This window comes from Ceratotherium simum, chromosome 16, assembly GCF_057802395.1.
Source record: "Ceratotherium simum simum isolate JZ-2026a chromosome 16, ASM5780239v1, whole genome shotgun sequence".
NCBI lineage: Eukaryota > Metazoa > Chordata > Mammalia > Perissodactyla > Rhinocerotidae > Ceratotherium > Ceratotherium simum.
The window spans coordinates 61,865,181-61,893,046 of record NC_141915.1 but is presented as its reverse complement, the minus strand read 5'-3'; the positions used below and the strand labels follow the sequence as shown (position 1 = coordinate 61,893,046).

At 48.9% G+C, this 27,866-nt stretch overlaps 1 protein-coding gene across 5 annotated transcripts in view; it reads left to right on the top strand.

Moving 5' to 3' along the window:
• Nucleotides 1-3,041: 3,041 nt before the first annotated feature.
• The window catches only part of CSNK1D (casein kinase 1 delta), a 39,799-nt gene continuing 14,974 nt past the window's right edge, over nt 3,042-27,866 (top strand). For 2 of the 5 annotated variants that reach the window (XM_014789382.2, XM_087441847.1), the window contains exons 1-3: nt 3,042-3,401; nt 10,301-10,411; nt 27,500-27,648. In XM_014789382.2, the coding sequence (XP_014644868.1) occupies nt 3,326-3,401; nt 10,301-10,411; nt 27,500-27,648 (336 nt within the window). In that variant the 5' untranslated portion in view covers nt 3,042-3,325. Of the gene's footprint in view, nt 3,402-4,237; nt 4,335-10,300; nt 10,412-27,499; nt 27,649-27,866 lie in introns of all 5 variants that reach the window. The other 3 variants (XM_087441849.1, XM_004432884.3, XM_004432885.3) reach the window with 3 other exon arrangements.

Sequence of the window (27,866 nt, the reverse complement as noted above, 5' to 3'; positions counted from 1 at the left end):
TGGTTGCACACCTCTATGAATATACTAAAAACCATTGAATGGTAGTCTAAACAGGTGGATTGTGTGGTATGTGAACTGTATCTCGGTAAAGCTGCTCACACATGCGCACAGACACACACGGGGCAAGCATGGGAAATCCTCCACACCCCAGGACAGGCCGTTCTCAGTCTGCTTCCCTGGGCTCCGCTTCCACGGAGGACAGAGGACAGACTGGGAGTCCACTCCCCTCCCACACCTCCTCGCCTGCCCAGGAGGTCACAGGGAATTTGGGTTATAAGGAATGGGACAAAGTATTTGGAAGTGCTTTAAGACCAGGTGCCGGGGCAGCCCTGGTGGCGCAGCAGTTAAGTGCGTGCGCTCCGCTTCGGTGGGCCGGGGTTCGCAGGTTCGGATCCTGGGCGAGCACTGACGCACCGCTTGTCAAGCCATGCTGTGCCAGCGTCCCATATAAATTAGAGGAAGATGGGCACGGATGTTAGCCCAGGGCCAGTCTTCCTCAGCAAAAAAAGGAGGAGTGGCAACAGATGTTAGCTCAGGGCTAATCTTCCTCACAAAAACAAAACAAAACAAAACGAAAAAAACCCCAGATGCCGCCTGGAGTGGGAATGGCCTGCAGACACACAGGACCCGGGCAGAAGCTCAGCAGGGACATGTGTGGGTCTGCACGGGCAGACCAGGGAGTCCAAAGGCCAGGAGAGGGCCCAAAAGACCTCCAGCCCCCACCCCCAGCCTTTTGGGTGAGACTTTCCTCCTACTGCAGTTTTGGATTGAAACAAGAAGACCCCAGGCAGGGCAGAGGGGCCCCCTGCTTAGTCAGGAACACACCTGGGGAATCTTGGGCGTGAGTGAGTTTTGAGGGCATGGCACAGGCCAGTGACCTTGCCGGCAGCATGAGGCTGGGAGCGGTCAGTGAAATCCAGCTGGGGGCCAGGTCCAGGGAGGCCACCCCAACAGTGAAGGTAGGGTTTCCACCTCGCAGTTCTGTTTGGGGATGGCCTAACCTAGGAGCTGGGAGTTCATCCACGTGAGTCATTCATGAAGCCAGCGTTTACTGAGTGCCTGCTATGTCCCAGGCCGTTCCCAACAAGAACAGGGGCATGTGCGAAAGCCTCCTGCACCTGCCGGCCTTCTCCTGTGTAACTCCTGGTCCTCAGGCAACACTCCAATGGACAGTCTGGGGCACTGACTTCCGTCCTTCTCAAGGTCACACAGTGAATGGCAGAGTAGGATGAGAGAGCAGCCGTGAGCACAGAGAGGATTCCCATCTGGAATAGTGTAGAGGCCGGAAGTGGGGAACCAGCTGTCCTAGCACAGCCTCTGCAAGCCCTGGCCCCGCAAGCGTGCTTCACAAATGGGAAACTGAGGCACACACAAGGATACTGTAGCCACTGGGGCAGGCTACCTGCAGCACAGTGCTGGGATAACAGGGCCTGGAACCCTGGCACAGGCCCCTGGTGAGGCCCCTCAAAGATGGTGGCTCTGCCCCTGCGCAGGCCTCTTCTGGCCGCTTTCCATCACAGCCGTGGACTGAAACACAAGCAAGGACTTTGGTCCTGCTGTTGGCCGGCTGTCCTGACCAACTCCGAGAATAAACAGGTGAAGCAGGTAGAACCGCAGGGCCTACGGGGCAGCCCAAACAGCTGCAGCTTCTTTTTTGAGAGGACACCAAGGCCCAGGAGGGGACCACTGGCCAGCGATCAGCCCAGGGCAGCTGAGCGAGTGGCCTGTCCAGTATTTCCAGGGAGCAGGGGCCAGGCCCCCTTCTGTTTTCAGTTTGCACTCATGGCTTTCTGTGGCCGGGGAACCGGGCATTGTTCATCAGCAAATTCTGTCAAAAAGGTTCTTTTCACTGGTTTGGCAAAATCCCCCCAACCTCATAAGACTGAGAAACTAGGCTGACCACTGCACGTGGACATGGGGTGTTTCCAGTTGCCCACCACTCACTAGCGACTGATCCTGGCTTGCCTTGTGGCCTCTCTTTCTGTCTCCAGGCACTCCTTGCAATGCTCAGGAGTCTCCCCAACCTGAGCTCCAACTATTTTCCGGCATGGGCTGCACTACAGAGACTGAATGGAGGAGAGGGAGGACTCCGGAGTGGAGAGACCAGCCTGCCAAGCGCCACGGGAGGGCACTCACTCTGCTGTATTAACAGCCGGTTTTATGGTGCTTCCTTTTTAGCTGGGGTGGGGGATAGGCCTAGAGAAGCATTGACATGAAAGTCATTCCTTCTTGGTTTCCGTGCCTCTCTGGAGGACTCCCTTCCCAGTGACTGGAATCAACAGTCCAGATCATGAAGCTGGCGGTCAGCCGGAACATTAACATTCTTGTTTTATTTTGCAAGGAAGAATATTCAGACTCAACACAGGTTAGATAAAAACGTTGATTCAGTCTCCAGACCGATGGGACTGGAGAGGCAGGCAGTCTGGCCTCATCCTTTGAAACCCTGGTAGCTTCCCCTTCACCCTTCAGGTGTGACAGCTGGCTGAGCTGCAAGCCCGGGACTTGGCACAGTAGGATGGGACGGGAACTGCACAGTAGACGTCCCCGGCCAGCCCCCGACCACCTCAAGAGGCGTGCACACCTGTGTCCGCTGTGGCCCGACCTGTGTCTCTGTCTCCAGACGCTGGGCCAGGAAGGGCGGCCACCTCCTGGAGAGTCTCAAGGGCGCGGGTCCCCGGGGTCTAGAGGGACGGGCTCGGCCCCTCTCGTTCTCCTGCAAAGAGCACTGCCTGGCGGCCTGTCCCAGGCCTGTTGCTAAGAGCCACTGGCTTCCTCTTGCGGGGTCAAACGAGTTCCTCGCGTGAGCACGTGGAGCCTGCATGCGGGAGGGGGTCGGGCGGGGGGCTCTCGGCACGGTGCTGCGGTGCGGGAACAGGCGACAAACAGAGAAGGGAGCTGCCTGGGGTGTCCAGGGGCCGCGAAAACTCCGGGGCGCCCTCGCCCCCCTGCCCCGCCCCTCGCGCAGCGCGGCCCCGCCCCTCCAGGTTGCTAGGGGAAGTGACGTCACAGCGCGATGGCGGCGGCTCCTTTAGGCTGCTGAAGGGGGAGTTAGGCCCGGGAGATCCGAGTCCATCCGCGGCGGGGAGAGGGCAAGCGGCGTCGGAGGGGCCCGGAGCAGGGGCGGCGGCGCTCGGACTGTTCTCTCCGCCCCGTATTGAGGCGCTGGGAGCGACGGGGCGGCCGGAAAGCGATGGTGAAAGCGGGGCCGTGAGGGGGGCGGAGCCGGCAGCCAGACCCGCAGTAGCGGCAGCTGCGGCGCCGCCTCCCCGCGCTTAGACCCAGGAAGCGGCCGGGAGAGTAGGAGCGAGCCGGGGCCGCCGCCGCCATGGAGCTCAGGGTCGGGAACAGGTACCGGTTGGGCCGCAAGATCGGCAGCGGCTCCTTCGGAGACATCTATCTCGGTGAGGCACTTCCCCCGGGCCTGGCCGAACCGAATCGGGTCCCCTCCGCCCGCGCCCCGGGGACCCCCGGCCGGCCCCGAGGCACTGGCCCCAGCGCGCCGGGCCCGGGGGTGGCGGTGTCCCCGCAGACCGACGAAGGCCCTCGGGCGTCGCGTGGCCCCGCGTCCTGGCACGTGCGGGCAGGTGGGCGCGGGGAGCCCCGGCTGGGCCCTGTGCAGCCGCGCGCTCGGGCCGGACCGTGGGCTCCGGACGGTAGGACGGGCGCGGGGTCGGCCGTGTCAGTGGTGAGTGGTGGCTAGGAACGTGTTGGGCATCCGTGCTCTGTCCTGGGCACCTGCGCCCGGACAGCCCTGAGAGTCAGGTGCGGTGACGGAGTCGTGTGAGGATGCTGGCGGAATTAGAGGCAAGGGAGGTAGGAAGCCCTGCTCGTGAGCCTGCCCTTTTGGCTTTGAAAATTCTCAAGGTAGAGTTGAAAAACACATTTGGGATTAGAATGTTCTGGATTGTTTCGGATTTACAGTGGAAGAATACGCGCACACACGTGTGTAATAAAAGGTTGGCTGGAATCTTAAAGTTGAGAATGTTAAAACAACTTTTTTGCATTTCTCAGAGGAATTATGTGTAAGTTACTGCACACCCCCTGGATTTGGGAACGTCCAACCTGGCACACGGTGTGTGTTCAGAAAGACTGAAAGACTGTCGTTGCGCAAGTTTGGGGTCAGCGTGTTGTGTTGTTGCGCAGCCACGCCCTGTTGTTTCTGTTTGGACGGTGTACCTGTCCGGGAGGGTCAGGAATAGCTTCCTGTGTCGGTAATGCCTCTGGTTATGCCTTTCAGACGATCCCAAGTGTGTGTGCCCACCGCCCTATCCTTCCTTCTTGGCCGGAGAAGACGCAGGACTTCGGGGGCTGTTAAGAGGATTCGACGTGTTTGGGTAGTTCATAACTGCCTCTGGTGCCTAGTTACCCTGCTGGGTGACCCCGTTACTGCCATATTGATGCCTTTGAACCTATACTTCTGCCTTACTGTCCTGCTGAGTAAAATACACTTTGGAAGCATTTGGAATTTAGTATTTAAATATTTATGTCCAGTAGTCAGCCAGCTGCATTCTCAGCAGCGTTTTGGGAGGCAAAGTGCTAGGTAAATGCAAGCTGTTTGCCTTATTTATAGAATAATAGGTTTTGGCAAAAGCTTTAACCTAGGAGCTGTACTGAAAGGCCATTCCATGAGCCACTCTTATGCAAGCATCAAAAAGTAGATGTGAAACTTTCTGTCCTTGCCAGACAGCTCTGTGCTTTCTAAAGCTGGGTTCAGACAATCAAATTGTGAAATTGTTACCGAGTCATTCACAAAGGTGTAAGCTCTTCTCATTGGGACTGGGAGCTTTGTGGGGGACCCTGTCTGCTTATTCCCTACTACATCCTTTGGACTTCACCTGGTGCTGGGCACACGGGTAGCACTGGATACATATCAGGCTGACTGGTCCCAGAGGAGTCTGTCCTCAGTCTCCTGCTTCATGTGTGTTCTAAGATGGGTGGACTGTGGTTCTTGAGCCCTTGTTCTGAGCACCCACACAGCTCACACATCAGGGTAAACTTAGAGTTACTTGTGTGGGATTGGGCACAACCCATTTTTTGCAATCAGTGTTGGCTCTTGGCCCACATGGCAGTCCTTTCAGGCTACGCACGACCCCACTGAGAAAATGTGAAATGATCTTGTTAGCTTGAGTAAGATGTGGCTAGAAAGGTGGGTCTGAGGAAGCTCACCACATACTGTCGTTAAGGATCAAAGATGACTGGTCCAAAGATGATGGGATGGATTGAGTCACCTGTACCATAGCTTTTTCTATTTGTTTAGGCAACTAATCAGGCATTAGTTAAGGAACTGAGTCCTGATCTTGAAAATTGGTATGTCTTAGGTATTTTGTGTGATTACAATTAAAATCATTCCTGCTACCATCCTTTTGCTACTGGTCAGAAGGCTCTTGACTCCTCCAGGTAGGGTCACCTTGTTTTGAGCCTGGTGTTTGGGGTCTTGGATTTCTGCCTGGAAGTTTCTGTGCTTTCACACGTTTGAAACTGGGAGTAGGGAAGGCTGTTCTTCAGCTTGCCAAGCGCCTTGTGGACCAAGAAGGCCCAGTATTGGTCTGTCTTTCTGGTGGCCTGCTGTGCTGACGTGGTCACGTGGCACTGTGCCCTGCCAGTTATTCCAGTCCTTCCCAAAATTGCCCCTTCAAAGGGGGGCAGTATCTTGGGGCTATTTCTCCAGTGCCCAGGCTTCAGAAAGTCTGTGTACTGGACTTGAGCCAGGTAGACCCCAAAACGTGCAGCCTCGATCCTCAGTCTGCCTCCCTCTCAGCTTGCCAGATCCAGAGAAGGCTGCTGGGAAGGCCTCAGAGCTCACACACCCTGGGCAGCACACACTTGGGCAGAACGTCACCGCACTTGGTATTGCAGGTGGTATAAGGTGAACCCCGCCCGGCCGTTTGCCTCCCTCAGCTTTAGCTTCCACGGGGTTGTGCCCCCTCGCTGCTGGAGGTGGTGTGTTTTTGAGGCAGTGGAAACCAGAAGTCCTTTTTCTTTGCTGGCAGTATACCTCTTATATATGTGAAAACAAAGGGAGAGCCAGTGTTCTTAATGTGGACCATGTGTTCCAAACTCCAGTATGGCCCTTGGAGCTGAGGGGAGAAGAGTGTGTGCGGGTGGCCAGCTGGAGCCCAGGCTGTGTGGTGGTGCTGGCCGGCGCAGTTGCTGTTCTGTTCAGCCAGTGTTTGGGGAGTGCTTGCGAGGTGCCAAGTGCCGGAGGGGTGGCATGAGCCCCCTGTTCTCATGGAGCTCTGTTCTCGTCCACGTTTGTCTTCTAGAGACAGGCAGCAGGGTCCTCAGACCCCCCTCCCATTCTTGATTCACAGAACAGGTTTTCTTTCTGTCAGCTGTTGGCATTTGTGTTTGATCCTCTTGCTCTGTCAGTTTGTCACAGTGTGACCTGATCCATCCACCTGTTACCTGGACGGATTTCATGATGTACACAAAGACCTTTTGGAAGCTAAAGCTTAGTTACCTCTTCATATTTGATTTTCGTATTTTCCCCTTGCTGACTCATTTTTTTTCAGCGGCACCTAGCAAGGTGCCTGGCTTGCAGTAGGAATTCCAAAATGGTGGCCGGCTGGCTGGCCAGGAGAGGAGCCTGTCCTCGCTGCAGCTTTCGTCGTCATCTGCGTGTGTTCTTAGGGTGGTGGCTTGAGCGTTTTTAGTGAGAAGTCATGGTACTGTGTCAGCTGCCTTGTCAACAGCTGCTCTGTGAGAGGGACCTTTGCCTTCTTGTTCTGAGGCCTCTCCCTATTTCTTCATCGATAAGACAGCCCTCAGTGGGAGTTACCTTCCTGTCCCAGGTCAGGGGCAAACTCGGGATGAGGTTCTCTTAATTGACCATCTGCCTTTGTCTGCTCAACTTGAGGGATGTAATTTTGTTTTCCTAGGACCAGCATGGACCTATGTCTGAACATAGATGAACATCTTGCCTAGTGTGGGGACCTTATCTGACTGGGGCTGTTAAGCTGCACAGAAGAGTTGAGGTTGTTGGGAGGTAAAACCCCTCAGTATAGACAGACACTGTGAGTGAACATGTACATGCCACTTGATTTTGACTTGTTCTGAATCTGGAGCTCAGTGGTATCTTCTAAATTCTTGTTCCTCATCTAGAAGTTCGTGTTTCTAAAAGCTGCCTGTGCTGAAGGACCAGATTTTGTAATATCCAGTCTGTTGCAGACCAGTGCTTTTGTAAAATAAGATTAAAATGTTGCAGCATGTCACATTGCTCTCAGAGCTCCTCAGTGCTTCCTCACTGTCCTGTATTTGTCTCTTCATCGACTGGTGGCAGTTTGAGGCCTAGACTTGGAGCAGCACCACCAGTGGAGCAGGGGGGCCGTGGTCAGCCTGGAGCAGGGGCAGGGCTGCAGGGCTGCGGGCTCATGGACCTCAGTTTTGCTTGGTGGCCTCTGAAGTTTGGTTCCCATGGAATGCACAGAACTTGAAGCTCTGCTGCTTGGTACTTTTTCTTTTTTTTTTTGGAAGATTGGCCCTGAGCTAACATCCATTGCCAATCTTCCTCTTTTTTCCGTTTTTTTCTCTGCAAAGCCCCAGTTCATAGTTGTATATCCTAGTTGTACGTTCTTCTAGTTCTTCTATGTGGAACGCCACCTCAGCATGGCTTGATGAGTGGTGTGCAGGTCCGCAGCCCAAGATCCAAACTGGCGAACCCCGGGCCGCCAAAGCAGAGCGCGCGAACTTAACTGCTATGCAATCAGGCTGGCCACTGCTGCTTGGTACTTCTACCCAGTGGGCTCCCAGAAGAGGCAGCCCGGAGTGTGTGCTACTCTCAACATCTGTTTGGTAGAGAGCCCACATCCAGGCTCTCCTCTTTGAGTCATCAGACTTGGGGCAATCTTCACATCTGTAATCCTGCAGAGGGCTGGCTCTTCGCTTGTGTGATCCTGTGGGAGGACTGGAGCATTGATAGGAGGATGGAATTCATATTGTGTTCCAGAGTTGGCTGTGGTCATTTGTCCCCAAGGCTGTCGGTATTGCTGGAGTGAATGTCAGACATTAGCTTTATCAGCCACAGTAGAGTAGAGCCAGAAATGTTCTCCGCCTTCTGGAAGGTGCTAGTCCAGTAGGTAGCCTGTGTGGGCCCATGCTATCTTGTCATTGAGGACCTGCTTCCTGACAAGGGTGACAGTGCTGACATAGTCGGAGGGGCAAGAGTGCTCTCACCAGAGGTGACACTTGTGCTTTGGGGAGCGGGGAGTTGCTGATGTGACTAGAAAGATGAGTCATCTGTTCCTCCTGGGCTGGTGAGTTCAGTTCAGAGTTCCAGGTCCTCACAGGAACTCTGAGTTCATTTTTCATTGGCACCATACATTTTACAATGAAGTCATTTCCCTTGTAATTGGACACACTGTCCCAACTATGGGCAGGAAGAACAAAATGTATTATTTCTCTTTCTTCTGAGTGCCCAAAAGAGTCTTTGTGGAATGGTAAATGAAGTTCTTAAATCTAAAATGGTCACTGGCAGTGATCATGTGGTGGTTATTCCCACGGAACCCCGGTATTGGTGACCTGCTTTGGATCCAGGCTCGCTGGAAACGGCCACCATCTCGTGCAGTCATCTGAGCAGACAAGGGGAGTCTCTTTCTCTGGTTCTTGGGCATTTACTGGACACATCAACAGGCAGCTCTCCTGCATTGTTGTAATGCTTGCCTATCTTACTCTGTCTTTTGTCTGGGAATCTCAAAGTGCTTTGTAACCATTAACCTATTCATCTCCACGACTCCCTCATGAAGTAAACTACAGCTCTCCCTGCTAAACTCAGATGGGGAGAGAAACTGAGTCACCAATGACTGGCCAGGTTGCTTTGCACAACACTACAGTCTCCCTGGGAAGGAAGTGTCCCAGGTTCTATCTGGGCTGCTGGAGCCAGTGTTAATTCCTTCACAAATAACTATACTCCTGGGAGGGATTAAGGTGTTTTATACTTAGAAGGAACCTGTGAGGAGAGCGAGAGGAGAGCTGGGTATGTTCTGTGTAAGACTTCTTCTCCTATTCTCTCCAGTTAAAGCTCCTTGAGGAAGGTCTTGTAGACACAGCTTTGGGTCAGATTGGAACTCAGGAGCATGTGTGGCATGTGTGTGTGAAGCCTGGAGGGGTGGTGGTTGTCACGTTTGTAGTTCCTTACTAGAGTAAAGCAGAGATACAACGTTTTTAGATAAAAACTTTAATTTTGCCTTTAAACTCATGGGCTGGTAATTGGGAAGTATTTTAGCACAAAACTAACAAAAGCTGTGTGACAAGTACATGTTGCGTAGATATAGTTAGGGCTTTGGAAACAGTGCCAGGAAGAAATGCGCAGAGATGTCCTGTGCCCAGGAAGGGAGAGGTTTGCTGAGCCTCCCTGGGTGTCCCTTGGCCTGGCCTGCGATGGGTTAGTGATGACTTCTGCCGCCTTGTGGGAACTGAGCCTGCTTGAGAAGTGCTCTGACTGTTGAGATGTGTGCAGCTCAGTAACCAGTCTGAGTGGACTGAGGCTGTGTGGGTGTTTGATAAAAACTCAGCCCTCGGGGCCGGCCTGGTGGCACAGCGGTTGAGTGCGCCTGCTCTGCTGCGGTGGCCCGGGGTTCACGGGTTCGGATCCCGGGCGTGCACCAACGCACCACTTGTTGAGCCGTGCTGTGGTGGCATTCCATATAAAGTAGAGGAAGATGGGCACGCATGTTAGCCCAGGGCCAATCTTCCTCAGCAAAAAGAGGAGGATTGGCATCAGATGTTAGCTCAGAGCTGGTCTTCCTCACAAAAAACAAAACAAAACAAACAAAAACTCAGCCCTTCCTCTAGAGAAAGGCTGATGCACACCCACATGGGCCTTTCAGGGCAGCGTGGAGAAACGGGTCCACACAGACTGTGTCACAGGAACACAGAGTCACCCTGGGACTCCCCCCAGTCTGGCCTTGGCCGGGTAAATGCCGGGGTGACTAACAAGGTGGGTAGGAAGGTTCGGACCAGAAAAGATGGGAGTCCTAAGGAGAGAACTACATTGGCCTGTCTCTGGGTCTGGTCACCTAGTGACATGATCAGAGTGGGGACATATGGAAGTGGGTGGTGGAATACCAAATAAGACTTTTCTGTACATATCAAATACTTCCTGTTTTAAAAAGTGAAAGTAAGGATAATTTTCCAGAGGGATTTGTTGACCACTGACACAATCTTGGGATAGGAAATAGAGAGCATCCATCGTTTGGTCCTTGTTGGAAGATTCAGTTAGTGCTCATTGTTTCTCGTATGGTAGCATTGGGCTGGGTGGTAGACACCAGATAATTAACGTTTGTGATTTTGTTTCTTTGTCAAGGTACGGACATTGCTGCAGGAGAAGAAGTTGCCATCAAGCTTGAATGTGTCAAAACCAAACACCCTCAGCTCCACATTGAGAGCAAAATCTACAAAATGATGCAGGGAGGAGGTATGCCATTTACCTATTAAGAGAGAAAACCAGGGTTGTGTTTGATGAGGGAGAATGTGTCATGAATCGAAGCCTCTGGTTTATTTTGGGAAAGGGAGGGAAATGTCCACATCCTTGGCTCAGTCATGAGTCTTCCTTCACATGCTGTCTGAGAGGCCTACGGAGGGCCTCACTCAACGAAAACAAACATGATTTTATGCCTTTTGCTTAAATACTACCTTCCTTAGCTTCATGTTACGTAGTAGTGTCTCTGAACTCAGAGTTTATGTGAATTTTGATTTTTCAAGCACACTGCTGATTGTTGCTCGCGCCACCTTGGTCACACACTTTGCTTACAGCTTTGGGGAGGTCCCTTCAAACTCTGCTGAGTGAAACGGGTTTGAACTCTGCAACCCCTTCCAGCTTGGTATGCGTCCCAACTCTACCCCCCAGGCCTAAGAGGACGTGATGTCGGAGGTGCTCATCCTGATCTCAGTCTAACTTGCAGAATTCTATGGACTTCAAAATAGTTTGGGGGCTGGCCCAGTGGCCTAGTGCTTAAGTTTGCACGCTCCACTTCGGCAACCCGGGGTTCACGGGTTTGGATCCCGGGCGCGGACCTACACACTGCTTATCAAGCCATGCTGTGGTGGTGTCCCACATAAAATAGAGGAAGATGGGCACAGATGTCAGATCAGGGCCAATCTTCCTCAGCAAAAAGAGGAGGATTGGCAACAGATGTTAGCTCAGGGCTAATCTTCCTCACATACACAAAAAACGTTTGGCTGATAGAGTAGGAGGGGATTTTATTGGGGGTCTCAGAGACCTGAAGACACTGCAGCATGATGAAGGACACATACGGCTGCTCCACAGGGAGCTCAGGAAGCCCTAGGCGCAGCCCTGAATGTTTTGAGCTCTCTTCGAAAATAGGGCTTTGTGTCTGAAGAATGGCTGCGCTGCTTCCTCTTTGGAAATCCTTCAAGTCAGAAGCCCCTGTGGTACTTTCATAGTTGGGGGGGTGCTCTTAGCACTTTGCTGAAGGAAAGCTTGTCTGTGTGAGCCCTTTTGTCAGGCAGAAAGGGAGGACCGGTGATTTGACTTTTTGACGTCTTTCCTCCACAAAAGCAGTTGAATTTATGCTACACCTAGAAACCAACATTTCTTGGTTTACACAGCACAAAGTGTCCCTTTAGCAGCAGATAATGTCTCAAGGCAGTACAAACAGTCCTGTGGGACCTATTGCAGAGGAAGTGACCAGTGTGTACTGTCGCAGGTTTCATAGGACCAGAGGAGGCTGTGGGCTCTTGACCGGCACACGGGTGAAAACTCACTGGCCCCTGTGGTCCCCAGGGAGAGATCAGCAGAGGCCCCAGCCAGTGTGCTTGCCCTCCGGCGGCCCTCAGGAGTGGGAAGGCTTCTCAGGCATTCAGTCTACACAGCTTTTAAGGTGGTGACGAGTAGAATGAAGTGACTCAGGTTGTAGCCTTCATGTTAGGGAAGAGCCTGGTGCTGGGGGTTGAATGAAACCTCCGAGCTTAAAAGCTGTGTTAAGTTTTAAGGAGCAGCATCTCTGTGAGAACTCCCAAGCTGGGGGTGCCCGCGGGCGGTGGGAGGGAAAATGGTCAGCTGACGCCTGCGATAGGAACTGGTTAAGCAGACTGAGACTCCAAACAGAAGAGTTTTATTTGGTCTAGAACAAGGTTTCTCAACCTTGGCACCATTGCCATTTGTTGTGGGGGCTGTCCTCTGCATGTAGAATGGTGAGCAGCGTCCTACGTGCCAGTAGGACCCCTCTGCCCAAGTTGGGACAATCAAAAGTGTCTGCAGATGTTGCTAAATGTCCCAGGGTGTGATGTTGCTTCCCGGTTTGAGTCCCTGCTTTAGGATGTGAAGGATCACTTGCTCACTTGGTGTTCCCATGTCCGTTCTCTAGGATCCTGGAAACCCACCAGGATTCCAGAAATGGACCTCCTTCCATCTGGCCATTCTCCACACATAGATGGGGGTTTTCCTCCTGTTTCACATCCACTCTTGGTACTTCCAAGATGTAAAGATCTCTATTTTAGAAAACAGATTATGTCCAGGAAAGCAGAGTGCATAATTCTGATAGTGTTCTGTGAACTTATTCTAATGAAGACTAAGCTGGGACCAGCAGAGAAGATGTAGGAATCTGCTCTGTCCAGAAATCATCTGGCTTTGTTGTTGACCAGTCTTCTGCATCACGTCTCACGTGGATGCATGCAGACCACTTGTCGCTATGAAGGGACACGAGCATCTCTGGTTGTGGCTCTTGTTTTTATGCCATGTTCTGGGCTTACCTGCAAGTGGTGATACTGATGGCATTGTCAGAGAAAGGTTGAAGCCAAGTGGCTGCCTTAGACTCTGGCTTGTGGTACAGGGTCGTCCAAGATGCTGCCCGGATGATGGTGGTGTTGTGGTACCTGGCTAAAGAAAGCTGCTGCGCTTGGTCAGTCAGGCTGCTGTGGGAAAGAGTTGGCATTAAAAAATACACATTAGGGCCGGCTCCGTGGCTTAGCGGTTAAGTGCGCGCGCTCTGATGCTGGCGGCCCGGGTTCGGATCCCGGGGGCGCCCCGAGGCACCGCTTCTCCGTCCAACGTGAGGCCGAGTCCCACGTACAGCAACCAGAAGGATGTGAACCTATGACATGCAACTATCTACTGGGGCTTTGGGGGGAAAAAAACTGAATAAATAAAAATCTTTAAAAAAATAAATAAATAAAAAATACACATTAGTGTCAAGTATTGTTAAAAGGGTTTTTTTTTTTTTTTTTCCTGAGGAAGAGTCACCCTGAGCTAACATCTGTTGCCAATCTGTCTCTTTTTTTGCTTGAGGAAGATTGGCCCTGAGCTAACATCTGTGCCCATCTTCCTCTTTTTGCTTGAGGAAGATTGGCCCTGAGCTAACATCTATGCCAGTCTTCTTCCATTTTGTATGTGGGTCGCCACCACAGCATGGCTGATGAGTGGTGTAGGTCCACACCCGGGATCTGAACCCGCACACCTGGACTGCCAAAGCAGTGTGTGCTGAACTTAACCACTATGCCATGGGGCCAGCCCCTAAAAGCGTTTTTTACACACATTGGCATGTTGGCACACACAGCAGTCCTGTGCAGTAGGTATCATCAGTCTCGTGTCATGAATGAGGAAACTGAGGCACAGATGCTGTGGAACTTTGCAAAAGACACAGAGTTGACCTTGAGCATTGTAGCTCCCAGGCCACTGCTGTACAGCAGCTCTCTGCTCCTGGGAAGGAGTGCAGGAAATAAATTTAAATTAGTTATGTTGGTGAAGGACTTGGCTAGACACCAAGTTTTTATCAAAACAGAGTGGACTGCCAGGAACAACCTAGAGGCCAACTGCTCTTTCCAGTCCTGAGACCCCAAAACTAGCTCTATACCACTCCCCCTTCAGTCCACTCCTCAGGAGAGAACAGCTGTTTAGTTCACAGTGGGGTATGGGTGGGGAGCGTGGGCCCTTTGTATAAAATCCAGACCAGGGCTGAGAGTGTTGGCACTGCACTGAGGATGGGCAAATGCCTGCCAGTGTGGCCCTGGGGCTGCCAGCACAGTAGAAACAGGCAGTTTCACCCAAGTTCACTTCTCTCATTTTATGTGCCTGGTCACTTCCCACGTTTTATTTCAGACAGTCATGGTCTTTTTATAATGAAATGTTTTACAGTACCAAAGAACATGTATAACACATAGATATCAAGAATGCTAAAGTGAACCCGCATGACACCCACCCATATGAGAGAGGGAGCAGGACACCCCTCAGCACTGGTGCCCCTGGCCCAATGCTCCCTTCAGGGGAGAGGCAGTAGCTGAAGTCATTCTCCCCCATGCCCTTTCCTAGTTTGTTTTTAAATTTTTTTTTCTCTGTTACTCCGCAAGAAATTTATCTTTAAAAATCTAATGACACTGTCTAGAAACATTTGGCAGTTTTATTTACAATTATTTTAAGGTTGAATTGCTGAGAGTTTCACGAAAGCGTCTATTTGCGTTAATCTGAGTCCCCATGTTTATATTGGAACCTTTCACAAATCCAAATGGGAAGCATTGACTTGGCCCTGGCCTTGTATGTCTTGGTATCTTTGGACTCCATGAGCAAAAAAGTAGCAAGTGTTCAGAACTACACATAACAGTCCAAGTAACCCATTTCCCATCCTAATGTCGTGTGGGGCAGGGCAGCTGGGTGTCCCTGGCATGACTGGTGCACTGGGGTGTGGGCAACATGCTGCTCACTCTGACCCCTCCCTACCCCTCACCTCACTATTCTTTATAATTTTATTTATTTATTTATGTATTTATCCCCCCCACACACACAATAGATAGTTGTATGGCATAGCTGCACATCCTTCTAGCTGCTGTATGTGGGACGCGGCCTCAGTATGGCCGGAGAAGCGGTGCATTGGTGTGCGCCTGGGATCCGAACCCCGGCCGCCAGCAGTGGAGCGCATGCACTTAACCGCCAAGCCACAGGGCCAGCGCTCACCTCACTATTCTTGCGTGAGCCCCAGTAGCAGCACTCTCGCAGCACAGGTGCATTTTCAGATTCCTGATCTTGCTAGCCCCAGATATCTGATGTGACACAGTATCAATCTGTGGACAGGCAGCGGGAACGTTCTCCTGAAAGGCTTTGTAGCTGATTGCTGGGGCCTCACCACTTAGTTTGGTTAGGGCGAAGCAGGCCACAAGGAAAGCTTAACGTCCTCTTCTGGCCAAACACCTCTGAGAGCAAGAGCACTTTGCTTTTACTGCATTTTATCTACTCTGATGCTGCGGATGGCAAGACACATTGGTATTTACCACTGAAAGACAGGTGCTGCCAGTTATACGCGCCATTGGTATAAGTGGATCAGGAGTCCATGCCACATGTCTTTTTAATGTATAAAACTTTTGAATATACGTCATACAATCTTAGTGTACGTATTCTACAACTTTCCTTTTTGACCCATCATTTTCCTGAGATTCCTCCCTGTGGACACAGCTGTAGGTCGATGATTTTCATTGCTGTTTAGTAGTCTCTCATGTCTTGTAAACAGTTCTTCTCTCTGTTGTTGAGGAGCGATGGATTGCTTCTAGTGTTCTGTTCTGAGGGACGATGCCTTGGTGACACCTTGGTCCATGCCTTCTGGTGCACAACCTAAGAGTGGAATTGAGTTTCGTGGAGTAGGTAATTGCTTGGCTTGCAGGATGATGCCAGCTGCTGTACATGTGCATAGGGATGTGTTCCAAGGTGGTCACACAGGTTTATCCTCCCCACCCCCCCACATGGGGTCTCGTGTTGGATCCACATCATCTTCAGCCTCACCATTACCATTTCTCTCTAGCTTGGCTTGGGATGTCCTAGCTAGCACAGAAGACAAGGGGGGAAATTTAAAGAATGAGGATGGAAAAGGAAGAAATAAAACTGTTATTTGCACATGATATAATTTCCTACCCAGGAAACCCAGAAGACAAATAGGAGAGTTTGCCCAGATAGCTAGCTTAGGATGAAGATATAAAATCAGTTCATTACACCAACAACGATCAGTTAAAAAATGTAGTTCTTCCCCCCCCCCCCCCCAATACCAATAAGTCTTTATTTATTCATTGTGTTTTCCCAGGGAAAAGAGGGAAAGAGAAAAGAGTCAGGGTGTGTGTTACACAGTGACCACAAGTGGGAAAGGAGGTTGCTGGCACAGCAAAGCCCACCACCAGATCAACTCTCTCCAGGGATGCAGTCACGGGGGCCTGGGGCTCAGTCTCCTGCAGTTCAGGAACCAGGGCTGGGGATTTTGGAGAGGACAGACGGGCGCATGCTTCCATACCCTCCCACCCTCCCCGTAGATTCAAGATTTCACACACAGCTTTGATTTTTTTTTTTTTTTTTTTTTTTTTTTTTGTGAGGAAGGTCAGCCCTGAGCTAACATCCATGCTAATCCTCCTCTTTTTGCTGAGGAAGACTGGCTCTGAGCTAACATCTATTGCCAATCCTCCTCCTTTTTTGTTTCCCCAAAGCCGCAGTAGATAGTTGTGTGTCATAGTTGCACATCCTTCTGGTTGCTGTATGTGGGACGTGGCCTCAGCATGGCCGGAGAAGCGGTGCGTCGGTGCGCGCCTGGGATCCGAACCCGGGCCACCAGTAGTGGAGCGCGCGCACTTAACCGCTAAGGACCCAACACAGCTTTGATTTCTAACAGTAAATGTGGAGTTATGTTTGTCCGTCTCCTAGTAAACAGTCTTGTGGCTGCTTTGACATAAGTTTCTTGCATCTGCATAAAAGTTCCTGAGTGACTTGGAGATACATTCATTTTCCCTTTCTTGGCCTCCCAACCCCACTTTCTATATGAGAGGCCCCCCCCCTTGCTTCTTTCAACACTAGGGTTAGCCGTTAAAGTAGGTTTGATCATCCAGATACAGCAGTGTGTTTGACATGAATCATGTCAAGGAATGATCTTGACTCAGGAGGTTGAGAACAAAGGATGGAGTGTTTCTAGCTCCTTCAGGGTTTTTGCACACATCATTTAAGAGTTGTGGAGACACCCCACAAATTAAATGTGTGGATGTTGGGGTTTTTTTTAGGGGGAGTGGAGGATAGGGGAGGGAGTAGGGTAGAAGTCAAGTTTTTAGGATAGAAGATCTGGTCTAAAATAGGAAATAGGAGAAGGGACCACAAAAGAAAGGATGGCTCCAGACACCCACTTCAAGACACACCTCAAGCCTGTGTTTCAGGTCCTGTGCCTGGTGCAGAACCTTTGTCAGAGATGCTCTGGCTGTTTTTCTCTCAATACAAAACGTTTGTAAACGATGAAACCCCAGAAGAACTTGGAGAAAGACCAACATGTTATATTTCCACAAACGGCCACCTAGCGATGACCAGATCAGTGGCTCATGAAGTCCTCAAAGTCCAACAAACACAGTAACTAGAGGGGGCAGCAGTGGGGGTGACGGGAACCCAGGATCAGACTCTTCACCCACTGTGTTCCATTGCATTCACCCTGTTCCCACACGGTGAGGCACAGCATGTGAACTGAACCCTTTTCTCATTCAGCTACACGACATTTACCTCTGCTGTGGCAGGGTGGGATGCTGGCTCCCGGCACCATGGAAAAGCCCTTGCTTGTGGTCTCAGGAGAGCCCAGCATTGTTAAAGGTTAAGGATTTTGGTCCTTGCTTTATATAGCACCCCTGGGCAGTTTGGAATGGGTGCAGAGGTATCCTTAAAACCTGTCCTGACCATCAAACACATGTCAACCCTGTTCTGTTGCTAGACCTGGCCCTGTCTGTGGTGGATCTGGTAGGTGAAGTGAGTCTGTGCTCTCGGATTGGAGGTCCAGAACAGGAATCCTTTATCACCTGTATAGACAACCCTCACCTGGCCGTGGCTGCCTCTCAGTGCCTTCATCTGGCTCTGCCTCTCCTGACCTCTCTGCACCACCTTTCCTGTTCAGACTAATTTCCAGTCTTCCAGTAGGAGGAGATCAAGTCATGGGGCAACTGGATTAAAACCTAGTCTCCGTTGAAACATTGAGGGCTTCAAGAGGACACGATGGTAGAGAAGCCAGCTCTAATTGGCAAAAATGAGGTGGTTCACTAGGGTACGTGCTCCAAATAGTTGTCCTCCATGGCGATAAAACGACAGAAAAGATTGCTGCTATGTAGTCTTGCAGCTGCAGCCAGCTCACCCCTGAGGTTGCTCAGAGACCTGAGAACACAGTGCAGGAAAGAGGGCCTCGGACCAAAATATACAGAAATACAAAAGCACAATGTTATATCAAGAAAAAAGTTAAAATGCACAGGATTCGTCATTTGAACACAGCTAGTGCAGTTGACATCCTGAGAAAGTGGGACCCAAGGTGCAGGTATCCGAGGGAGCGATAAATGGTGTTGACCCAGAGTGAGGTCCAAGTGAGCTTAGGAGCAGCAGGATTGCAGTTGTTCCCCCAACCACCCCTTTTGCCATTCATCTCAGCCCATCACCTGGGTCAGTTCCCAGCATCGTACCCCAAGAGTGGGTTATGAGGAGACCGACAGTGGAAAACCTTGCCTCATCCCTGAGAGTCCCTCGCACAGTACAATGGTGTGAGAGTTGGGTCCATCAGTCTGGTCTCATGCTTTTAATCTTCTCGCCCTGATGTGGGAAATGTCATTACTACATATCCTTTAGAGTGGGTTATGAGGAGACCGACAGTGGAAAACCTTGCCTCATCCCTGAGAGTCCCTCGCACAGTACAATGGTGTGAGAGTTGGGTCCGTCAGTCTGGTCTCATGCTTTTAATCTTCTCGCCCTGATGTGGGAAATGTCATTACTACATATCCTTTAAAAGGAAAACAACTTCCCTATCCAGGTCGCTTTCAGAAGCTGGAGCTTCTGGGGGTGGAGGCTCCAATAAAGCATGCAGGTTCTGGAGGGGTTCCCTGAGGCCCTCACATGCACTTGCACAAAGCTTAGTTGGAGTTGCTCTGGCTCACCTCCCCATGGAGAAGGAAGAGGGATGATGCTGTGGACCCGACCTGAGAAGTGTGGCAGTACCACCTCCCTACTCTTGCCCCTTTCTCCACTGCTGATGGATGCAGAAGGAGAGCTCCACCCACTGTAGCTCAGTTCTGGGCCTTGTAGGGCAGGGCTGTGGATCTCTTCCTCTGCCAGAAAGTAGGCTGGCTTTCCCTGGGAGCTGGGGCTGCCATGTGGCTGATGCTCTGGCAGAAGGCGCACTTCTGGGGCTGGGGTGGCAGCTTGGTTCCTTGGCACACTGGTCTAGACCTCCACAGCTATAGCCTCTGTCTCCCTCTGTCTTCTGCCCCTTTGATGCCTCTCACTCCCAGTACAGAAGACCTTCAGGGCTGGTGACTGGGGAGATTCTAGGCCCTTGGTGGACTTCTGAAAGGTAAACTGCACTCTCTCACTCCAGTTCGGGCTCCGAAATCCCTATGTGTGCAGCTGACTCAGGGACTCAAAGACGTCCACTGTGGGGGTTGAGCATGACCCTGATGCAGTAGTCGTGGACAGGAAGCCAAACCCCATGTGCACAGAGACCCACTCACAGATGTCAGCATCACGTGACAGCTGTGGTTCCTCCAGCACCTTGGTGGAGCCACCTGCAAACTGCTGGTTGGATGCAGAGCCCACGGTCTGCTGAGCCCCAGGTACCTGGTCAGGCAGCTGCTGGCCCCAGAAAAGTCCAGAGGCCAAAGCGTAATTCTTAAAATACTGTTTACAGGGGCTGGCTCAGTGGCGTAGTGGTTAAGCGCGCACGCTCCACTGCGGCTGCCCGAGGTTTCACCGGTTTGGATCCAGGTGCACACCGACGCACTGCTTGTGAAACCAGGCTGTGGCAGCATCCCATATAAAGTCGAGGAAAATGGGCACGGATGTTAGCCCAGGGCCAGTCTTCCTCAGCAAAAAGAAGAGGATTGGTATCGGATGTTAGCTCAGGGCTGATCTTCCTCGCAAAAAAAAAAAAAGAATTCACAGACTAGCAAAGGGCAGAGATTGACTAAAACATTCCTGAAGGAGGAGGGCATTTGTCCTGCAAAAAACAAAACTCACAGAAAGTGCCTAGAAGTAGCGACAACCCAAAGTAATGAGCACACCTAGCACCTAGGTCTTGGTTTCTAGATATCATTCCCCACTGAGAGGGGCCCAGGCTGCAAGGAAAAATGGCTGATTCCAGGGAGGGACAGGAAGAGAAGGCGAGTCTGGAACATGTTGTGGCTGAAAGGAAACCGTCGGCACATGTCCAGAGGACACAGGAGCAAGCTTGAAGGTGTCTGTTGGCCAACTTTGGGACAGTTAGAACCTCAAAATGAATAATGAGTTACAACACATGGGAGGAGGGGAGGAGATTTCATGAGTCCATAATACTACACACAGAATTAAGCTCCACAGAAAAATGCAGAAGGAACAATCAGAAAGGGAAGATCCCTACTTTGCAGACACCATTTTATTGATTGGTTCAGGTGAGAATAGTTGATGGATGCAGACAACTTAAGGGGAGCAGGGTACTGACACTACCCTCAAAGCTTCATGCACAGATTACTTAATAACAGAGAGGTGTCTTGGTGGAGAAGTCTGTCCGATACCATCTGACAAGTGATCAGACCCAGCAGTCACATAAAATCCAAATTGAGGACTTCTGCAAAATTGACCTGAACTCTTCAAAAATATCTATGTGATGAAAAATTTAAAAACTGTTCTAGACTTAAACATGATGATTGCATGCGGTGTATGATCCTAAATTGGACCCTGGGTGGGGGGAAAGCTGTGAAGGATGCAGTTGGGGAAATGTGCGTGTAGACTGTGTGTCATTCTTGGGACCATCGCCATACAGTCTGTACAGATGTTGACTACAGTCCTGTTACCCACACAGACACAGGGAAAAGGGCCTTGGAACTGACCAGAAAGACCAGAAGTGTGCACAGAGTTGTGACTTCAGCAGAAGTCTTAGGGTCAGTGGGAAAGGGGCTTTGTGAACACCTGGTGCTGAGGACAGTGGGAGTCCTGCCTCACCTTCCCCCAGAATCCACTTCCAGATGGATCAGGTGACTTCAATTAAGAGTGGAACTGTAAAACATGATTTTTTAAAATCAGTTTTATTGAGATGTAATAAACTACATGTATTTTTTGTTAAATACATTTATTTTGATTATTTTTTTTTTATTTACTTTTTCCCCCAAAGCCCCAGTAGATAGTTGTATGTCATAGTTGCACAGCCTTCTAGTTGCTGTATGTGGGACGTGGCCTCAGCATGGCCGGAGAAGCGGTACCTCGGTGCGCGCCCGGGATCCGAACCCGGGCCGCCAGCAGCGGAGCGCGCGCACTTAACCGCTAAGCCATGGGGCCAGCCCACTACATGTATTTTAGTGTATAATTTGGTAAGTTTTGCCACATGTATACCCTCGTGAAACCATTACTATAATCAAGATAGTGAACACATCCATCACCTCCAACAGTTTCTGGGTCCCCCCTTATAGTCTCCCCACCCTGTTTCCCCAAATCACAACTCATCTGCTTCTGTCACTATAGATTACTTTCCATTTTGTAGAGTTTCAAATGAAGGGAGCAACACTTTTTTTCCTGAGCTTCCTCCATGTTGTGTGTATCGACAATTACTCCTTTTGGTTGCTGAGAAGCATCCTTTGTGTGGACATGCCACACTTTCTTTATCCCTTCACCTGTTTGTGGACATTTGGGGTGGTTCCAGGTTTCAGGCGTTCCAAACAAAGCTGCTGCGAACTGTTGTGTAGATATTTGTGTGGACGCTTGTTTCCTTTTCTCTTGGGTAAGCGTTTAGGTGTGGGATGGCTGAATCAAAAGTAGGTGAATGTTTTACCTTTTAAGGAGCTGCCAAAATGCTTTCCAAAGTGGTTGTACCATTTTACATTCCCACCAGCAGTATATGAGGGCTTTGAGGGTTTGTGCTTTCAGTAATTTGTTTCATCTATGTTATTGAGTTTATAGGTATAAAGCTGTTTATATTTCTCTGTTAACCTTTTAATATTTGTAGAATCTAGTGATGTCACCTCTCGTTCTTTTTTTTTTGCTGAGGAAGATTTGCCCTGAGCTGACATCTGTTGCTAATCTTCCTCTTTTTGCTTGAGGAAGATTTGCCCTGAGCTAGCATCTGTGCAAATCTTCCTCTATTTTGTATGTGGGTTGCTGCCACAGCATGGCTGCCAACTAGTAGTGTAGATCCGCACCCAGGATCCAAAGCTGGGCTGCTGAAGTGGAGTGTGCCGAACTTAACTGCTAGGCCACAGAGCTGGCCCCTTACCTCTCATTCTGGATGTTAGTAATTTGTGCCTTCTCTGTTTTTTTTCTTGATCAGTCTGATTAGAAGTGTACCAAAAATCTTCTCAAAGAACCAGCTTTTGGTTTCAGTAATTTTTTTCTGTTTTCTATTTTATTGGTTTCTGCTGTGATCTTTTATTTCATTTCTTATACTTACTTTGGGCTTAATTTCCTGCTTTCTTAAGATGGAAGCTGAGATCATTGATCTGTCTTCTCTAATAATAGACGTTTAGTTGGCATAAATTTCCCCAAGTGCTACTGTAGCAGCATCTCATAAATCCTGGTTGGTTGTGTTTTCATTTTCATTTAGCTAAAAATGCTTTCTAGGGCCGGCCCCGTGGCTTAGCAGTTGGGTGCACACGCTCCGCTGCTGGCGGCCCGGGTTCGGATCCTGGGCGCGTACTGACGCACCGCTTCTCCGGCCATGCTGAGGCTGCGTCCCACATACAGCAACTGGAAGGATGTGCAGCTACGACATGCAACTATCTACTGGGGCTTTGGGGAGAAAGAAAGAAATAAATAAAATTATTAAAAAAAAAAAAAACTTTCTAACTCCCTTTATGATTTCTTCCTTGATCCATGGGTTATTTTGAAGTGTATTATTTAGCTTCCAAGTATCTTGGAATTATCCAGAGAGCTTCCTGTTATTTATTTCTAATTGAATTCCACTGTTGTCTGAGAACATACTTCATATAACTTGAATCCTTTTAACCTTATTGAGACCTGTTTTACGTCCAGATTGTGATCTTTCTTGGTAAATGCCTTGTATGTACTTGAGAATAATATGTGTTCTGCTGTTGCGGCGGGTTATTGAAGTCTCCGGTCAAATTGTAGATTTGTCTCTCTCTCCTTGTAGTTTTCCGTCGTGTGTTTTGAAGCTCTATTGTTAGCTGCATAAATGTGTAGAATTATTATGTTCTCTTGATAAGTTGATGCCTTTATCGCTATGAAATGACTAGTATATCCCTGGAAATATTCTTCTCCACAGTCTACTGTGTCTGTTGCTAATACAGCACTTCTATGCTCCCTTGTCTGATGTCAGTGTGATAAACTGTCCTCCTGATCACCTCTTTGGATCTCAAAGGTGTTTGTTGTAGGCAGCATGTATGGGTGGTCCTTTGTTTTCTGTCTAATCTGAGAAAGTATGCCTTACTTTTAATGTGATTAATAACAGAATTAAGTTTGAGTCTATCATCTTGCTTTTGGTTTTTGTCTCATCTGATCTTTGTTTCATTTTCCCTCCATTTTTGCCTTCTTTTGGATTAATCAAGTATTTTCTTACATTTCTTAATGATTTTTCTTGTGCTTTGCTCCTTCGTTGGCTTATTACCTATGCTTCTTTTCTTATGTTAGTGGTTGCGTTAGGGTTCTCACACGCATCTTGAGTGTGTCGCAGTCTGTCCTCAAGCGATGTGCTGCTTGCTGTGGAACAGAGGCGCCTTACAAGGGTGCGCTTCATTTCTCCCCTCCCAGCCTGCATGGTTGTATCCTGTGTTTACATTTACTGGTTATAAACCCTATGTTGCATTCTTATGTTTGCTTAAACAGTTCTATCTTTTAGGGAGATTTAAATAATTTTTTAAAATCTTACATGTGTACTTAGGTTGTTATTTCCAGTGCTTTCCATTTCTTTGTGTAGGGCCATACTTTGGTTTGGCATCATCTACCTTTTGCCTGAAGGGCATCCTTTAACACACATAGCAGTGCAGGTCTGCTGGGAATTGATTCTGCAACTTTTTAATATCTGAGAATGTCTTCATTTTGTGTTTGCTTTGCTGAGGGTTTTTTTTTTTTTTTGCAACCTATGCTTTTCTAGTTTGCCATTTTTTTCTCAGTACTTGAACGATGTTCCTCCTATGTGTTCTTATGTGCTTCGTTTCTGACGAGAAGTTTGCAGTTATCCTTGTCTTGCTTCTCTGTATGTAATGTCTTTCTTCTGGCTGCTTTCAAGATGTTCTCTTTATCACTAGTTGTGAGCAATTTGATTATCAGGTACCTTAGTGTAATGTTCCTTGTGGTTCTCGTGGTTGGGGTTCGTTGAGCATCTTGGATCTGTGGGTGTATTGTTTTCATCTAGCTATTCTTCCAATATGATTTCTGTCCCTCCTCCTTTCTCTCTCCCCTCCTCAAGGGCTCTAGTCCCGTAGATGTTACGTGGCTTGAAGTTGTCCCCACAGCTCACTGAAGCTCTTGTTGGCTTTGTCAGTAGTTTCTATTGCTATGCCTTCAAGTTCACAAGTCTTTTCTTCTGCAGTGTCTAATGGGCTGTTAATCCCACTCAGTGTAGGTTTTTTTGTTTTGTTTTGTTTTGTTTTTTGTGAGGAAGATCAGCCCTGAGCTAACATCCATGCTAATCCTCCTCTTTTTGCTGAGGAAGACCGGCTCTGAGCTAACATCTATTGCCAATCCTCCTCCTTTTTTTTTTTTCTCCCCAAAGTCCCAGTAGATAGTTGTATGTCATAGTTGCACACCCTTCTAGTTGCCGTATGTGGGACGCGGCCCCAGCATGGCCAGAGAAGCGGTACGTCGGCGCGCGCCCGGGACCCGAACCCGGGCCGTCAGTAGTGGAGCGCGCGCACTTAACCACTAAGCCACAGGGCCGGCCCTACCCAGTGTAGTTTTCATTTTAGACATTGTAGTTTTCATATGTCCCATGCCATGCCTTTGTTAAACTTTTTTGACATGGAATACAGTTATAACTTTTATTGCCCTTCTCTGCTGCTTCTAACATCTGAATCCATTTCATTTAACTGACTCTTCTCAACATGGATCATGTTTTCTTTTCTCCTTCCTTGCATACCTGGTAATCTTTGAATGCTGCACACTGAATTTTACCTTCTTGCGTGCTGGGTCTTTTAATATTCCTCAGATTCCTTCTCAGCTTAGTTAAGGGATGAAGTTAAGTTATTTTCATCTGTTCAGTTTTTGCTTTTCCACTAACACTCTCAAGGCAGGACTGGGGCAGTCTGAGGGCTTACACAAATTGTTTCCTGTCTTTCAGGCATCGATGTCATCATTGTCTTGTGTTTGGTGTCTTAGAAACCATCTATTCATCAGTTCTGTGTTTTGTTTTCTCTTCTTGGTTATTGCAGATGTGAGGGTAAATTGGGTCCCCGTCACTCCATCTTGGCTGGAAGTAGAAGTAACTTTTAAACTTTTAAAAGAAAGCAATAGCTTCTCTTTCTGATTCTGAGTTCAGAAAGAGTTTCTTATGTAAGATACCAGAAACAATGGAAAAGGTTGATACATTCATCTTTGTTAAAATTCAGCACCTTTTCTCATCAAAAGGTTCCAAAATAAAATTAAAAACATGCCGTTAACTGAGAGAAGATATCTGCCTCACATAAAACCAACAATAGTTTGGTATCCAGAGTTTATAAAGAACTGCTATAAATACATAAATTTTTCCCCTGATAAAAAAAATTGGCAAAAGACATTTCAGAGGAGAGGAAACTTCACGTATGGCCAGTAAATATATGGGAAGAAGATCCAAATTGAGAGTTCAGTGAGACACCATTTTACACCCACTTGATTGATAAAAATTAAGAGAGCTGACAATACTCTTGCGTCAACAGGAATTCATTCGTTGCTGGTGGGAGTGTAAAGTGGTTTATCTATTTTGGAAAACAATTTGACATTATCTTCTGTAGTCAGATAATTTGTACCCTGTGTTTCTAGGTGTGTACTGGGGAGGGGGAGCTAGATATGAACAAGGATTTCACATATAAGAATTTTCACCAGTAGACATGTATAAGAATGTATGTAACAGCACTGTTTATAATAGGAAAAGCAAACCTAAATAATCCAAATGACAGAAGAGTAGATGAGCTGTGGTGTATTCTCCAAATGGAATATTATACAGCTTACACTCTTATTTTATTAAAAGCAAGGAAATGATAAAGTTATGGATAGTCTTTATCTGGGGAGCACAAGAATGGGAGAAGAGAGGTGTGTAAAAGCAGATGCAAATATTAGGAATATCCTGGGTCTGTGTTGGGTGGTGGGCTTACAGGCCTTTGTTACATTATGCTTTATAACTTATATATTTGTTAAAGTTGATGTCATGTAGTATGTAAAATATATATTTTAAATAATTAATTTTAAAAGTTAAAGAGGATTGCCTTCTTGATATCAAAACTCGTTATAAAGCTAAACTAAAAATGTTTAGCATCTTTTAGTGCCATAAAGTAAGGCGGTGCTCAAAACAAGTGAACAAAAGCCTACATGGTGGGTATGAGGACGCAGGACCAACTGAGGAGCCGCAGTGGCCAAGGCTGGAACACTTCGAGCAACAGAATAAAATAATGTAGTTTTGGCTTATAACCCAAAGTATAAAATGAATGTCCACGAGTCCATACTGATATAAATAAATAATTGAATAAATAAATAGGGGAGAAAAGACCATTCTCTTCTGCAGAATTCCAAATAACATATGCAGATACTCTGCCCTTAGGGAGGGGCATAACTCTCTACTCCGTAAGTATGGGCTGTGCGTAGTGACGTCCTCCCAAAGAGCACAGGATGGAAAGGGGGGAAAGAAAAACAAGGGGAGACACCTGTAAACACATCTCAGCCGGGTGACCAAGGTCACGTCAACAGAGACGAGTCCTGAGAGAGCACGGACCCCTGACAGGACGTGAGGAGGAGGCACTGGACCCTGTGCTCTTCCTCCCCCAAACCCACAAGCCCAGGCTCATCATGAGCAAACACCAGACAAATCCCAGCAGAAGGACAGTCTCCAAAGTCCCCGACCAGCACTCTGCAAAGTGTCGTGGTCATCTGGGACCAGGAAAGTCTGAGAGACCGTCAGAGCCCAGAGGAGCCTCAGGAGACAGGACGACCAAATGTCAGGTGGGATCCAGGATGGGGTCCCGGAGCAGAAAAAAGACACTGGGTAAAAACTAAGGAAACTGAAAAAGCCTGGACTTTAGTTCGTGCTAATGTATCAATATTGGCTCATTAATTGTAAGAAATGCACATACTCATGTAAAATGTTAATCACAGGGACCTGGGTGCGGGGTGTATGGGAACTCTGCTTTTTCTGCCTTAGCCCCTCTCTTACCTGCATTGTCTTCTTCCCTGCCCGTGAAGTTGGCCTCACATTCTCTCTTTGTGTCACTTGTGACTCCTGCCCACCTGACCCCAGTCAGAGAACTCTGTCTTGTGCAGTTGGTGACAGTGTGGAGCACAGGCATGTCGGGGTCTTCTGACCCCCACCCTGCCCTCATTCGCCCCCTTCGTGCATGGGAGGTGATATGACGTGTGGCCACATGGGGAGGCCACCTGTACTGAAGCACTGCGTGGTCTCTCTCACAGTGGGCATCCCCACCATCCGGTGGTGTGGGGCAGAGGGAGACTACAACGTCATGGTGATGGAGCTGTTGGGACCAAGCCTGGAAGACCTATTCAACTTCTGCTCGAGGAAATTCAGTCTCAAAACTGTCCTGCTACTTGCTGACCAAATGGTAAGAGTTTGTTTTTTCTAAAGTGACAGAGCAGCTTGGGCACTCAGCACATGCTTGATTTGAGTGGACAGTCTGATAAAGTACTCCGGTGCTGTTCTCCTCGTGATTATGCCTATTCGTGTGCAGGGGGAAAATGGAAGTTCATTAGCATTTGCCATAGGATGATGACCCAGCAGTTGGGTTTGGAGACCCACCCTCTAGGCATGGCCTGGTACATT